Raw genomic sequence first — 16,578 nt, forward strand, 5'->3', positions numbered from 1 at the left:
TAAGTTCCATCTTGGACATAATTGAATTTGAGACAGTGAGGAGACACTGAAGCAGAAATAACAGTTGGAAATGCAGGACTGGAGAGTGGGGGATGGAGATAGATGGAGATGGGCATCATCAGCATATTGGCAGCACTGGAAGCCAAAAGATATGATGAGGTCATTTGGGGGCAATGTGTGATGACAGGGCAACAGGGGTCAAGAACATATCCTTGAAGGACCCAATGGGGAAGAAGAAAGAGTTTTACACCTGTGAAAACATTGAATGAGCAATTAGACTGATAGGAAGACAATTGAGCATCAAAGAGTCATTCTTTCTTGAAAGAGATTGTTTAAATCCTTTGGTTTATGCTCTTTATAATCATAATCATAATTATCTTTAAGTGAAAGTTTTGAGAAATTGACAGAGAAGTGTGCAGCAGTGGATAAAACCTTAGATTTGGAAGATATGCATTTGGACCACTGCATGGTACAGATGATGTAGAATTTCAGTTTCACAAGTTTCAGATTTTGAGGAGAATTCACAGACTGCATATAAGGCTTGTTTTTTGAGAGAGAGTTACTTGAGAGTTTAAATTCTAAGTTCAATGAAGAGGACATGATGTTGTTTTTTGAAATTTTTTGAAGTGTTTAAGGGAAGGCACAGTCTATTCTTTCTTTCAGTGTCAGGTTTGCAGGCTGAGGAATATTTATTTAAAGCATTTTTACGCCCTTCTTTGTACCCGAAAAAAGCCCCTAGAGTGGCTAACAAAGATTAATAATATGACAGTTACTGCCATCAAGTTTACATTCTAAAGGACACGACAAAAAAGGAAAAGGGATGGGGGGGGGGAGCAAACACAGCCACGAGCTCTGCAGTGCAAAGTTCTTATGAATGTTCTTTCTGGCAGGCAAGGTGACATGAACTCCCTGCAGTTCCTCGCCTGGCTGATGGGTGAGGCCGGCTTGGTCTCTCCCACACCATGCTGTTCTTCCTGAGAGGCAGGGGGTGCAGCCTCCCAGTGGCCCTTGGTCCCCTGGCTGATGGATAAGGCCAGACTATGCTATTATAGTAGTTATTATAGTCCTAATAACTACCCTCAATAGCAAACAACTAGTGGAGGCTGGTGCCTCCGTTGGAACCAGTCAGAACTCTAAAGGAGCAATCCAAGGTTGGACAGCTCCTTTAGAGTTCTTACTGGTTCTGACTGAAGCCCGGAGTGGGTTCACTGTCCCACTAACATTGAAGCCACCAGGCTCCACTGGAAACAAGCATGTTAGCTGGGTAAAAATTAAAAATGTTTTGTAGAATCTCTAATTATTATGCAGAAACAAACAAAAGGGAAGAAAAGCCTCTCTTGAATTCTTTGTGAGGTAGGGGGACCCAGTGTGTCTTTGAGTGCAAATGTCTTGCATTAAAAACCAAAATCCCCTTGCTATCAATTGCAAGTGAGTCCATATTTTGTCCTGCTTTTCAGACCATTATAGTTACCCGAAGTGGCTCCCCCTGCCTTTATCTTATTCCTGGGAGACAGGGGGTGCATCCTCCAAGTGGTCCCCGGTCCCTTGGCTGATGGCAGAACCCTTCTGTTCTTGTTCTAGGGCCATAATTATTCATAAGGATGGTAAGAATGTTTATAATGCAATTCTGAACTCTAACGTAAACCTATTTGGGGTGGGGGACAAACCGCGTACATGCAGTTTTGTTAAAAAGACTTGATCATTTCTGCAAAATAAAGAACATTGCTCTGTTGAACATTTTTTAGAGTATCTTCTTCCCACTTCATACATAATATTTCCCTTCCAACTCAGATCATTCTTGGGAGACAGGTACTCATTGATTATTCAAAACAGACATTCATATATAAGTCAAATTCACTATAGTTCTAAATAGTTCCATATTTATCTAACCAGATATAAATATTATTAAGATCATTGTTTGAGGCCCTCCTCCAGGTGCCCCTTTCAAATGAGGTGAGGCCAGTGACTACAAGAGAGAGGGCCTTTTCTCTAGCAGCACCCCATTTGTGGAATGCTTTCCCCAGAGCGGCTCACCTGGCAACTATGTTATGATCTTTGTGGTGCCAGGTGAAGACCTTTTTATTTTCCTAGGCATTTTAAGAACTGCTTTTAGTACTCTTACCTATTTTGCTGCTGGCTTTAATGTGGTTTTATGATGTTGTACTGATTGTATTATTTGCTGCTGGTTTTATTCTGTGCGTTCTTTTTTTTTCTTTCCTTTTTTACATTTTTGTTATTGTTTTAATGCATGTACTGTATATTTTTAATGTATTGTACACCGCCCAGAGAACTTTGGGTACTGGGTGATTGTATAGTACAATAAAAAAACAAAAACAAAAAACAAATAGCCAAAATTAAAGACAGCTCCTGAAATTAGACCCACTTAAGCCAGAAGTGAAATGAAATTTTCTGTTATGGTGTGGGATCTTTAATGCTAGCGCTAGAAGTGACATACAATAGCAACATTACATGAGAGGCTGATGCCCACTCTGCCCACCCTAGAGCGCAGCCTGGCTCAAGCTGACAGTGCTCTTCGGATACGTTGGACTACAACTCCCATTATCCCCAGTCGGGGAAAGGCTGCTCTAGCGTGATGACTTTCAAACAGCTGCTCTCATTCAAGGGGCTGAGCTGCTGCCACATATTGGACCCCCCGCCCCCCGGCGCGGGGCGGATGCCTCCCCGCCCCGCAAAGCCCGCCTGCTTCTCCCGGGGCGCCGGCTGCCCTCGGTCCGACAGGGCCAACTAGCGCGCTCGCCCGCGCAACGGGGCGGGGTCGCCCTCCCCCGACGCGCCCCCTTTCTGCGCCAATCCCCTCCCAGCGCCGCTTCGCCCGGACCCGAACTTTGCTCCAATCCGAAGGCGGCGGGGCGGAGTTCCCCAACTCGGGACGCGGCCCCTTGCGCTCTGGCCATTGGCGAGCGCGGCGGCCCCGCATTGTGCGTATGATAATCGGGCCGGCGGAGGCGTGCTGCCCTCTCTGGCTCCCCGGGGCGGCGGCGCCTCCTCCGCCTTCTGCAGCCCGGGGAGCCGCCGCCGCGCCGCCGCCGGGCTTCTATATAAGCGCCAGAGCGGCTCCCGAAGATGCCGGCGCCTCCGCCCCTTGGCTCCGCAGCTGAGCCCGGCCGGGACGAGGCGGCGCCGAGCCCGGCGAAGGCAGCGGCGCCCGGACGGCACGGCTCCGGGCAGTAGCAGGTCCTGCTCCTGCTGCCATGAGCTGCTCGGACGTGGTGCGGCACCAGCCGCAGGCGACGTGCCGCCCGCCCCAGCTGAAGCTGCCCGGCGGTGCCGTGGCGGCGGCGGCGCCGTGCTCCGCGGCGCCGGGCCCTTTTCCTGCGCCGCCCGTCGCGCCGAGTCAACAGGTGAGCCGGGCCTTCGCCGGCGGGGCGGCTCTCATTCTCGGCGTGGGCGGAAGAAGAGGCGGCGGGCGCGGAGCTGGGATTAGCGCGGGCGTCTGTTCCGTCGAAGAGCGGCAGGGGAGAAGCCGAGGCTAAGGGAAGGGCCCGGATGAGCGAGGAGCGGCGGGGCTTTTGCCGGTGGGGGCCTCGGTCAGCCTTCCGCTGGCCGGACGAACGCGGAGTTGGCGCTGGTGCGCATCACTTAGTCAGGCGCCAGGGCGCCCGCGCATTGGGTGGGCAGGTTGCGTTGAATCTGCGCTGGCGCGAGCCGGGGATGCAAAAGTTCCGTCTCTGACTTGCGACGGCGCGCACGATACACGCGCGTTATTCCAGCATGCCTCCGTAGGCAGGGGATGCGCGTGTGAACCGGTCCTGAGTAGGTATGGCGACCCAAGTATGCGCGACTACACGCGGATGTTGTTAAAAGTGCCAGTGTGCGTCACTGCCGTATACAAACTTCCACGAGCTCTAGCCTTCTCTCTCTCTCTCTCTCTCTCTCTCTCTGTCACGCACACGCACACAAACTTTGTCTCACAACCAGAGAGTCTCATGTGTCGTGGTCACGTGCATTCACTTGAGCGTGTGACACAAATCGCCAGTGGCCGCTACTTGTGAGATACAGCGAGTTAATAACAATAATTAAATAAAAAAGATACGGAGAATTGGAGTTACTGTTTGCCACTCTGTGCATATGTGTGGGTAGCATCCAGTGTTAGTCCCATTGAAATGAATGTTAGAGTAGACCAACTGAAATGAATGGGACTTAAGTCGGTCATGGCGGACTGAAATCCTATTCATTTCAGTGGGTCTACTCTAAGTAGGACTAACATTGGCTGCTACCCTCTGAGTCCGACCACGCAAGACAGAGCAGGGCTGCACCCTTGTGACTGTCGAGAGGCACAGACCCATAAATACAGACAGGTACGAGGGCGAGGTGTGTGGTATCGGTATGTGAGAATGGACCGACAGCCACGGTGTCTGTGACGCAGAGTAAGTGGGTTTATTGTGTGGCTTTTGTGAGAGTATCAGCAGAGACTGCCCAAGATACCAGAGGACTTGAGAGAAAAATGATTTCGTGCTTTCCACATAATAAGCATCGCTGTTGACCATGTGCTGTCTCTCAGCGGGGGCCCCCGATTGGCCTCATCCGGTGGGCCACCTCGCAGGTAGGTAGGCTCTGCCTGGAGAGTGAGAAAGTGCCTGGGTGTGAAGAGGCTGCAGGGGGATGTGAACATGACGCTCACGAGGACACAGAGAACATGAAAAAGAAGCACGAAGAGAAAGAAGAAGGGAAGGAGCGCGTGTGAATGTGTTCCTGCCCGCGTGGAGAGAGCTGGAGTGTGTGCGGGCGTGCGCGCACTTTTGTGGGAGCCTTCGCACGCTCAGCCCGCTGCCCTTGCGTGTTCCTGCCAAGTAAACTAGGGCTGCCCTGACTCTGTGCCCGATTCTTGGGGCTTCTTGACTCTCTCTCCAGCCATGGGGTAGGAGAGCCCCGCGACGCGCTAAGGCGGGCGGATGCGACGCGCCTCTCCTTGGCTGAGCCTCTCCGCGGACACGCGGGGGAAGGGCAGCCCCACGATGGGCTGGCGCGGCACTCGGCTCCCCTCCGAGAAAGGAGCGCGCGCGGGGCCCGGGAGCGCGAGGCCCGTTCCCTGCAGGAGGTGCCAACTGGAAGCAGAGGGACTTTCAAGCCGGGGCGAGGTTAGACCGATGAGACGGGGAGGGCAGACAGAGCTCAGCCGGATGATGCAGTGGCCACGGGGCTTTTCAGGCCGCTGAAGCCGAAGGAGACTTGCTGGAGAAGACAGGTTGGGGCGAGATCGTAAGGGCTGGTTAGCGTCTTGTGCATCTAGGTTCCCCATGAATTCTCAATGAATCCCGGATAGTGAAGAAGATTGTGTTTCCTGTATCCTTGTGTCCTGATGCTTAGCATATATCCTGGTAAGTGAGTTCCATTGATTTCGGTGGAACTTACTTCCAAGTAAATATGTTTAGGATTGGATGGTCAAGTTAGGCTCTCTGATTTTTAACAGATTCATCCTGAATACAGTTGCTGGAAGTAAGCTCCAGCAAAAACAGTGGGTCTTCCCATCAGTGCAAAGGTATGTTGGCTCATGGTATGTAGACGCTTAATGTCCAAGTAAATGTGCACATGTTCACTTCTTAAATTGCTGTCCTGGTTAGTTTTATGTGTTAGTCTCTTACTTAGCTGGCTCACCAGAAATTCATCTTTGTGATTGCAGAGGGGTAGCTGTGTAAGGCTATAGCAAAAAAAAAAAAAAAAAAAGTTTTGTGGCATTTCAAAGACTAACAGATTTATTGTGGTTTAAGCTTTTAAAGCCCTCCTCATAAGACGCGTTTGATGAAGTGGACCACAGTACACAAAAAAATCATACTGCAATAAATCTGTTAGTCCTAAAGGTGCAACAAGACTGTTTGTTGCTTTTGCTGTTTTAATTGGTTGCTTTGTGTTTTTAATTAAGAGCATTGCATTCTAGGGTGAACAGTGTTAGTTCGGTACTGAACTGAACAGGTTGGAACTAGCTAATAATGGCATGACTTGCACCTTCTACATATCGTTACTAGTGCAGCAATCCTAAACACAGTAAGCCCCTTTGAACACAATGGAACTTACCTCTGACTAAACATGTACAGAATTGCACTGTAAGTCACTTAATTAAAAAAAAAAAGGCACTTTGTTTGATTACTCTAAATCAGCACTGCAAGCAGTTATTTTACAAGCTTAAAGATGGTACAAGGGTGATACTTTAAAAAGACCCCCCAGACACACACACAACCCCAATCTCTTATTCGTATAGAAATTCAGTAAGAACTGTTTTAGCCTTTGACTTAAGAGCCTGATGTAACAAAGTAAATCAGGAAATTCTTATCAGGCTGACAGCATTTTTAGACTATGCTGTGCGTGGGTGAAGTGGGACTAATATTGACTTGGCTCCAATGCAGTCATCTGAGAATACATTTTTTTGGTTGTTTCTGCATTCCATAAGGTTTTATCATTATTATCCACAAAAATTGTTTTCTCCATACATGGGAAGTGACCCTTAATACCAGCTTGCCTGGGAGACACAAATGTGGGCTAAAATACAAAGTTCCCAATTTCAAGTTTATTTCCTCTTTATTTATTGTCAAGGCAGTTTCAGTAAGTTTGGCTAACCTTTTCAGGTCCACTATACATGGATGGCAGAAGCATGTAGGCTTTTGTTTTTCTCTCCTTTCAACTATATTGAAATTGATTTTGAAATCTAGGTCTTTAGTTGTCTCTGATGCACACCAATTTATTGATTTGCAGTTTTACTTTTTAAGTATTCCACATTCACAAGTATCTGCCAAGAACAAGCTTGAACACAAACAAACAGATGCTCTACCTTGCCATTGCGTTTAGAAATGTAACATTACCCTGGGAACTTTAGGAGGTATTGTTCTGTTCTGTATTTTTTCCATCTGTATTTATTTTTAGAATTATTTTTAGGCTGCCTTTAAGGATAGAACCCTCTCATGGTAGCAAGGGTACTTTTAAATTAGCAGGGTATCACAATGTGATGTACATAAGTCTTCTGTAAGGGAAAACCTTAAATGATCATCAGCTTAAAGCTGGTCAAGTTTTGGTATCATAAAATTCTGGTATGTTATGAAATCAATGAAACACATCTAAGTAATCTTGGATAAGTTTGAGCTGTACTGTTTTTGGATTTCCCCCCCAAAGTGTAATACACTGAAGGAGGGGGGCACAAATAAGAGGTTCCCACGTCCTTTTCCTAAATAAGAGATGTCGGTTTTAGACACTGGTAGCACCGTGAAGCCAGTTAAAAACTAGTTGAGGCCATAACCGATGTCATCTTCAAAAGTTGACATTTATTCATTTATTTAATCAAAATACACTTGAGGAGGGATCTTTGACTGCTTCTTTATAAGGAGAATGGAGGTGTGTTTTTTACTGTAGTGTTCATATTCTAAGAACAGATTACTGGCTTTAAATAACAGTATGGTTACTTGAGTTATAATCTAAACATCCCTAGTTCGGCGTTGTTTGATAATTGCATGCACTTCAAGGGATATAAGTTAAAATGACTACCAATGTTATAACTTTATTTGATTTTTAAGAGTAAAATTATCAGCTGTTTAGATTATACTGTGGTTAACAGCAGAAAAATGAGCAGCATAAAATACTGTATTTTATAAAGCAAAATACTTTATAAAGCAAAAGATTTGAGCACCTTTTTCAGTCTGTCCATTCATTGCAAAATTAAGCACTTGCTTGCTTTTTAGCACTGTTAGGCCAGAAATATCTTGCAATACATAAATCTCAACCTTGCAGTTTCAGAAATTGTACTTGTATGAGACATTATGGATAGTTAGATCAAATCTCCTTCTATATTCCACTGTTGCCATGTTTCCTTGCCTTCATCCTTTCGCCTTAGTTTTGTTTTTCATTTTTTCCTTTATGCATTTCAACAGGAATCAAAAGTAGTTATTAGTGTTCATTATTATCAGCCTGGATGCAGTTTAGCTAAAGAAACACTTAATTTGTATTTGACATTATGTTCTGAACTGAAAACTTAATAAAGAGTGAAGTATAGCCTTTATGAATTTCAGAGTTAATAAAACCTGAGTTACTAAGAGTGGAATCCTATACATTTCTACTCAGAAGTAAGTCCCACTGAGTTCGGTGGGGCTTACTCCCAGGTAAGAAAGTATAGGATTGCAGCCTAAATATTGTATCATGAACACTGACAAGAACCCAAACTGTGACTCCTGTCTAGCAAGGGCAATCTGCATGCAGCTTCCACATATTATTTCCCTTGCTGGGTTGTGTTCCTTGTGCCCTATAAGTTGCTGCATATAGCACAGATCCTCTTAGTAGCACCCTAGGCTGAATGTATGATTATCTGCTCTGGTTCAGTCCAGATATACATTCCTGACCTTATATCAGAACAGTAAGCTTTGAAGCACTGATTATTAGTTGGAGCAGGTGGGCTGAATTCAGCCTCTCCCTCACCTGTTCAAAGAGGTGACAAGAACTCACAGCATAGCTGAAGGTGCTGACCATATGTTTAACAGGTATATGGGGGCAGATCTGCATGGACATATGCATGGAAGCATACATACCTTTGGTTTAGGGACACTGACAAATTAAAAAGTAATCAAAGTTTCCTTCTATTTACAAATTTGATTAGTTATGAAGGGGCCAGAATGTCAACATCTGAAATACGTGCAATACAAATTGCACTGCCAGGAATATTTTGGGGAATTTGGAATATATGTTTGGCTATGTAATGTTTTATAAGCCTGCAACAAGCTGGAAAAAACCTGGCTTATATAAATCCTAACACAAACAACATCTTTAGACAGTTTCTACTTTCTTCTTGGCTCTGTCTAGTCTGTTCTGCTTTTGGTGTTGTGAAAATACAATGGAAGAAGAATTCTAAATTCATCTCCTATAAATTACAATTTAATCAAGAAGATTGCCACAAGCTGAAGTTTTCTGAACTGAAAGTGAACATTAGATTACAAAAAGCATAGGCCTTGATCAAGCCAAAATTATGCACTTTCAAATCCCATTGCTTTCAGTTGGGACATTTCAGCATATGCTTAAATCTCTCCCATTGAACCCAGTTGGACTGTAAAGTGTGCCCTACTTCCTTTTGCAAGCAGTACACCCCATGTGCATTGTGCATACTTATAAAAGATGATATTTATACTAGATAGAAACTGGCATTAATGTTGCCTAGATGGCAATAGCCAAGCCTACTGGTGATGTTAGAGGGGCAGCAACTAGATTATAATAGCTGGCTGGGCTTTCCTCACCATCTATTTAATATGATGTAATTAGGGATGTACGAAAGTCACTTACCTGTTCGCGGATTATGCTGATGCTGGGGGGGAGGCGCTCCGTCCCTCCCCCCGAAATTCTGGCTGGGTGGGGAGGCACTCCGTCCCTCCCCCCCCCCGGAATCCTGGCCAGCCGGCTCTGCTCCACAGGGATTCTGCGGAGCTGCTGGCCAGCTCCGCCAGCGGCCAGACATCTGGCTGCTGGCTAGCAGGGACGCAAATGGCGGCGGCCATAGCCACCGCCGTTTGCGTCCCTGCAGTCAGCCATGATAGGCTACATAAATGTTTACGTAGCCTATCACAGCTGATAAAAAAAAAAGCGCGTACGCAAATGGCTTTTTACGTTATTTGTGTTCCCCTTATTTTCGCCGTAGTCTACGTAAATGTTTACGTAGACTAAGACGTGCCAAAATAAGGAACACAAATGGCGGCGCCCATGGGCGCCGCCATTTGCGTACACGCGTTTTTGTTTTTTTTATCAGCCATGATAGGCTATGTAAACATTTACGTAGCCTATCATGGTGTTTTTAAAAATTTAGCCATGATAGGCTACGTAAATCTTTACGTAGCCTATCACGTGTTTTTGTTTTTGTTTTTGTTTTAGACTTGGAAATGGCGGCGGTGGCAGCCGGTCGGAAGACAGGCCGCCAGAGCTGCCGCCGCCAGGAAGATCCGTCCCAGGTAAGTCCCGTCCTGGTGGGGGGGGGGGTGGCGGGCCGTTCCGCCACCGATTTCGGGTGGCCGAATGCGCTGGCGTTCGGCCTCCCCGAGATCCGTGGCGGAACTTTTGTACATCCCTAGATGTAATTCGAATACCCTACATATCTCTTTTTCCCATCCTCACGCTTACTTGCCAGCAAAGGCCTAGTGAAGCTTTAAAACCTCACTGACAGTTGGTGGGAATGGAAAGTGGCCGAAGTGGGCAGTTTGAAAAAAATCTTTTTCAAAATTCTTAGTAGTGCAAGTGATGGGAATACAGCAGGGACTAAGAATTTCCAAGGCATTTGCAGTAGGCATGCAAATTGTCCAACACTATCCTGTCCTTCCTTTTAAAAAAAGAAGTTGTCTTTATTAAGCTCGGTGGGGTTGAAAATCAAGCTAACCTTATTTCTCAGCATTGGAAATGCCTTAGTAAGGTCCATGGGGATGTTCTTTGGAGAGTACCAGAGTATTTTTTCATAATATGGAGAAGGGCCATAGCTCAGTGATGGAGCATATGGTTTGTATGCAAAAAGTCCCAGATTTACTCCCTGGCATCTCTAGTTAAAAAGATCAGGTAGCAGGTGTGAGGAAAGGCCTTGGCCTGCAGTGCAGACTGTGCTGGGCTGGAGGGAGAAATAGTCTGACCTGGAATAAGGCATTTTAGGGCACAGTCCCATGCTGGCTGGGGAATGCTGGGAGTTGTTTTCTTTCTGTCTAAACATGCATAGGATTGTGCCCTTACTCATTTAAAAAAGTGTTGCATCTGTGACTTACCTTGATCCTGCAGATGTGTTCATATGTGATCATGCATAGACCATCTTATACTGGTAATTGCTATGGCTTTGTGTGGGGCATTGGAGCTGTACATTTATGCTGCCTGAAAGTTGCATTCTCACTGTAAAATACATTGTAGTATATCAGATATAAGAGCTGTATCGGTATGAGAGCTAAGTGATGGTTGAAAGGCTTTTAAACTATCATGGGGCTCAATAATCTCTAGTTTTGCTGTGTGCCATCCCTGCAAGCTTACCTCTTTACTTATTCCTTCACCACAACATGCCTTTGCATGCGGCTATTATAGTGCATGCCTCAATGTTGGATGTTTTTGGTTACAGCGCTGTTGACTCTGCAATATTGTTTCCACTTCACTGCCAAAGGGTCAGTTCTCAATACTGGCAAAGTATTCAAGTTGCAATAGCAGCCTTCCGATTTTATGCAGTCTCAGAACTCTTATGTGTGCAAAAAGCCTCCTCATTCATTTAGGCAATTCATTCATTGAAATGAATTGGGAAGCCTGAGGACGTGTTCACATCCAGGTGCTTTGGAAGAAAGCCGTGATATTGATGAGAATACTTGATTTAAAACATGCAAGTAAAGTTTGCTTTGTACATTTTCTGACTGGGATTTCTCTATGTCTTTCGAACACTACCAGTGGAAATCTAATTTTGTAAATGCGATTATTTTAAGGCTCAAAGCACCAGCTAAGCAATTGCTTTATACATTGAGAACATTTTAGCAAGATGATTTACATGGTTTCTGTTGGTTGAAAATGTATACTAAGTATTATCCTGTTATTCAAAGAAATCTATATATTAGAGGGGAAATTGTCCTTAGACTAATAGTTGAATGCTTAGAGTTTCATCTTGGTCTATATCCAAGCAGCTTTTGAATAGCTGTTAATTAGAATCATAGATCATAAAATCATAGGGTTGGAAGGGACCTACAAGACCATCGAGTCCAACCCTCTGCTCAGTGCAGGAAGCCTGATTCCCAGGCAGTCTCCCATCCAAGTACTAACCAGGGCTGACCCTGTTTAGCTTCCAAGATCAGACGCATCCAGCCTCCAGGATGCCATTCATAGATCCTGCATCTAATATGGTAATACATAATTGACATTTTTCTTTTTCAATAGGGAAAACTATTGTACAAAGTATGTACCTGCCACTCATTAGTACTAATATCTTAGGATGAAAGAGAAAGATGAAAGATTCAGTTTTGTTTTCTAAAATTAACCAAAATAACTTTTCAGCAATAATGCTTGGGATGAGAAAGGATTAAAGTACAAATGCTGACAGTGTCTTCACTATGAAAAGAAGAGCATTCCTGCACAAAGCAGCAGCTCTGGATACAAGTTTTAATTTCCTGAATTCCGCTCTCCATATACAAACACTAACAGACTTCCAGGCAACAGCATCTGGGTCCCAGCAACATGGTTCTACTTTGCCCCCTAGCTTTACCCTTCACCTGTGAATTTTCCTTTTCCACCATTTGAAAATGATCTCAATACACTGAAAAGTCAGACTGATTTCAGTAAAGTGAAATTTTGAAATGGCAAAGTAAAACTGTTATTCTGGGAAACACACACACCCTCCATGATTAAAAAACACACACAGAGAGATTATAATGGATGGCTGTGAACATTAGAATGCCATTTTCTTCCTCCCGTTTTGTGTTTTTTAAACTCTGAATCATACTAACATACCATGCAATGTGGGAAACAGCCATTTTTAAATCAAAGGCTAGTTTCTAGAAATGTGGTTATTTAAGTATCCAATAAGCATATGTTTTCTTGCTCCTGTAAAAAGGAACAGTGGGAAAAATATATGCTCTAATTCTAGTGGTAGTAATACGAAAACACACTTGCTGTCCTGAAACGAAATGCCTCAGAATACAGTGAATTGTGTTTAGATTACTTCTGCACACTTTGGAATGTATGTTTAGGTTTCTTCAGATATTGGAAGTACATAGAGTGAATACATGGGTGGGAAAGGGGGATCATGGTGCCAGGCTTCACCTGCCCCCTATCATCTGTCCATTTGTGAGCATACAAATTATCTGGGTAGGATCATTCATATGAATGGGAATCCTGCTTTTTTTTTAGGATCCTCTTATACAGGATGGGCACTAGGTCATCATGTTTGACTTTAAGATCCATAGCATCCAAGCTCTTCACCTGGGCAAGGCGTAGCTACTACTGTATTAGGAATGGTGAGGTATTTCTAAGAAAGTGAAAATACTAATACTGGATTCAATAAGTGTTAGGCATCTTTTGTGAACGTTCCTACTGTAATGTTGTGCCATCAAACACTGGACCAGTCCCTTTCCCTTTTACATTTCCTCACACACACCCCTCAGATCCACCTCCTGTTCATTTGTATTGCAGTGCCATCAGTGTGTATGCCACCTTAGAGAGTAGCATAAAGAAAACAAAAAGAAGTCCAATCTTGAGGAGATTATAATGAAAAGCAATGTTTTTTGTTTACTAATTTCCTGTGTCATAAAATTATTATTTTTCTTTAAAATATCATATCCAGTTAGAAAAAAAAAAGTTCAAAATTGCTTGGGGATATTACAAATTATTTCTCTGAAGTTTCCTTGTAACAGTTGAACAGATACCTGCCTGGCCTGTCTTATATACTGGATATCCTATATCAGGCTGAGGGGTTAGGTTATAGTGAGACTTGGTGCACCCTTCTAAATGTATTATATCCCATTGCTATTTATTTTACAGTTGAATAAATAAAACTGTTAGCTTTGGTAAATACTCAAAGAAGTACCTGGAACTAGAAAGCATACAGAGTTGTCTGAAAAGAAGCTGTGTAGTAGTTTTGTATGTGTACTTTCTAAAGTTCTTTCTGTAGTGTTGGTGGTGTTCCCACAGTACCTTTAACAGGCTGGTTCCTTGAAAGCGACTGCTTTACCTTAACTGTTGTTCAGTTAAGGTATCCTGTGGTAAGCATCTTTTGTGCTTGCAGAGGGAGAGGAAAAGGATGGAAAACAAATGTAGAACTGGGTTAAAAACGGGCCATAACTTGGTTGCTTAGCGCTTGCTTGAATTTGGTGTAACACAAGCAGGGATGTTTTTGACAAACTCCATCAACTAATACTGCGGAAATTACCGTGGCCAAGGGAGGAAGAGTGGCCTAAGACAGCAGCTGATGTGAGCCATTCCTTCAGTCTGAGGGTATGGCTGCCTGACAGTCCTTTAGTGAACTGGCTCATGAGGCCAAAACTCAGAGGCCCCTTAAAGGAAGGGTGGGCAACTTGTAGGCTAAAACATCTGGAGAGCCACAATTCCCATCTGTCCTAGCCAGCATAGCCAGTGGTGAGGGATGATGGGAGCTGTAGGCCAAAACATCAGGAGGACTACAAGTTGCCCACTCTTGCCTTAAAGGGGGAGCCCACTATGGTTTACTTCCCCAAGTATCATCTGTGACAGAAACAAAAGGGGGCAAACTCTCATGAACCAACAACTACGTATGAGAAGAATAATTTCCCCTGAGGAAGGGAAAGTAATGATCCTGAATAGAATACATATGTGATAGCTGGTGGAAGAGAAGGCAAACGCAAGCTGGGCCTTCACCCAGATGTGGCCTCTGTGTATTTTCCAGAGAAGTCTCCACTCTGGTTACCCTGTCCCAACTAAGCAGTGCTGAGTGAGCAAGCCAGCCAGAGGCTGGGGCTTCCTTAGCAAGTGGCATTGCTGGCAATCATCAGCCTTGGGTTGGGGAGCCACCAGCTATGTACCCAAAATTTACACCCATTCCCTTCTCTCGCAAAGGGATGCCCACTACTGAGAGATCAGGGAACTGAACTTCTTGGTAAGCACTTGTAAAGTGGAACATCTGAAAAATATAGTCCATGTAAAATTGATCTTTACACTTACTTATTTTGACATTTTGTTTTGATCTGAGAGAAAAATAGGGAATAGATATCCAGAGGCTTCCATCCAACATTGCTTTTTAATTATTTTCCCATTTTTCTTCTGAATTTCAAAAGGGTTTTGTTTATTTCACACCAATCTCATCACATTTAATCATCTTTTATATGTAATGTTTTTATAAATTGGTGTTATGTAAAAAAATGCAACATTTGCTTGAATGAGGGAAGAACACAGATTTGTTTTGCATCTTTGGCAATGCTTTCTGCTGGGGATTTTTTTTCCTTGCAAAGGGCTTAATTCAGCCACCCCCATCTTTGTGGAGTAGCACCCTCCTCCACAAATGATATTAAGCCCAGGAAAACTATGATGAGTGTTGGATAGTGGAGAAAGCCTGAAACTGAATATGTTATAGCACATACTACCTAGGCATTAGGGTCTAAATCTGAAGCTTGCAGGAGAGTAATAACTCACCTGACAACCGATAAGCACTGAAATAATAAGCTACTAGTAGGCAATCCAAAGCATGGCTATCAAAAGTAAGTCCCCCTGGGTTCGATGGGACTTGTTGTCAGATGGGTGTGCATAGGATCGCACTGTGATGACATGCGCTCGAGACACTTTGATTCATTTGAAACCAGGGGTATCATGGCTCTGTTGGTATACTGGTAGGAAATGTAGGGTGGTTCCACCTTCTATCATAGGTTTGTCCTCCATTCTGTCTCTGCTTCTCTTTCCCATTCAAGACCTACCCAATCCTGTACCATGCACCTTAACCCTTACTCTTTATTTTTCTTTGGAATGAGGTAGTAACTTAATTTTCTCTTGGTTCTTTGTCATCCATTGATCATGGGTGCTAACTCTTGGAGAAAGGTAGGAGAGGGAATCATACAGTTGTTAAGAAAAACATAGATGAAGGTTTCCACCATTTCTGGATCAACCAGAAAGGGTTTATTCTCTTCCCTGACTCTGGCACTGGCAAACAGCTAAAAGGAGATATAATGGGGACACAAAATGGCTGGAGCTTGGGGCAGATACTTCACTAAGAGCACAATCCCATGGAGATAGTTGTCAGCCTCCAAACTCAGAAGCTGAAGACTATCTAATGCAATGTAGCCAGAGCACAGTGCCGATACTTGCCTCCGTATTCCAGCTGTTCTGCATTTCTGGCTAGACAGGCGATTTCGCATGTCTAGCTGGGGAGCTTCAAAGCGGGAGGCGGGGATGCTGCACAGTGTATAGGAAGCTGCATAACATGGCTTCCATGTTCTCCTCCTTGCTCCTGGGACCGCCCCCTTTTCCCTGTCTCTGTGCTCTGCTTCCAAGTGCGGAGACATAGCCGAAGCGGAGAGGACTGCACTAGCTATAAGGGGGCAGAGAGGGGGCAGGGGAGGGGGTGGAGAGGTTGGAGCCCAGAAACTGAATTATCCTATGTCCCCCATATGCTGTCTAGGAGACACAGGATTGCCCCCTCCGAGTAAAGGTAGAGCTGGCCATGAGTAAAATTATAACCAACATATAATGCACCTCAGTTGCCATGTTAAATGAATGTTTCCTTCTATGATCTGTAATTAGTGTTTTATCTTATTCTGTCTTTCTGTTTTTTTCCTCCCTTATCCCAGAATAAGATAGTTGTGTACAGCAAGATGCAGGAATCTCTGGAAGTGACCCTTCCTAATAAACATGAGGAAGATGAAAAAGAGCAGCCTACTGAGATGGAGTACCTTAACTCTCGCTGCGTCCTTTTCACTTACTTTCAGGGAGACATTGGGTCAGTAGTGGATGAACACTTCTCAAGAGCGTTAAACCAAGCTAGCAGCTTCAGTCCAGAGACTGCCATTTCAAAAAGTAAAACAGGACTAAACCCTCTATGGAGAGGTAAGGTTTAGAAGCAAAAAATAATTATTTTTTACTTTATACAGTTGGGTTTTTTTTTTTTTTTTTGCCACACGTGTTGTGTTTTATTTG

At 44.3% G+C, this 16,578-nt stretch overlaps 1 protein-coding gene across 4 annotated transcripts in view; it reads left to right on the forward strand.

The window, feature by feature from the left end:
* Positions 1–2,904: 2,904 nt before the first annotated feature.
* The window catches only part of VGLL3 (vestigial like family member 3), a 35,861-nt gene continuing 22,187 nt past the window's right edge, over positions 2,905–16,578 (forward strand). The window contains exons 1-2 of one of the 4 annotated variants that reach the window (XM_084841699.1): positions 2,905–3,362; positions 16,233–16,488. In XM_084841699.1, coding sequence (XP_084697825.1) covers positions 3,213–3,362; positions 16,233–16,488 — 406 coding nt within the window. In that variant the 5' untranslated portion in view covers positions 2,905–3,212. The remainder of the gene's footprint in view (positions 3,363–16,232; positions 16,489–16,578) is intronic. The other 3 variants (XM_084841700.1, XM_084841698.1, XM_084841701.1) reach the window with 3 other exon arrangements.

This window comes from Heloderma suspectum, chromosome 3 (genome assembly GCF_057233095.1).
Source record: "Heloderma suspectum isolate Gila_16-S chromosome 3, 16-S_ref, whole genome shotgun sequence".
NCBI classification, from domain to species: domain Eukaryota; kingdom Metazoa; phylum Chordata; class Lepidosauria; order Squamata; family Helodermatidae; genus Heloderma; species Heloderma suspectum.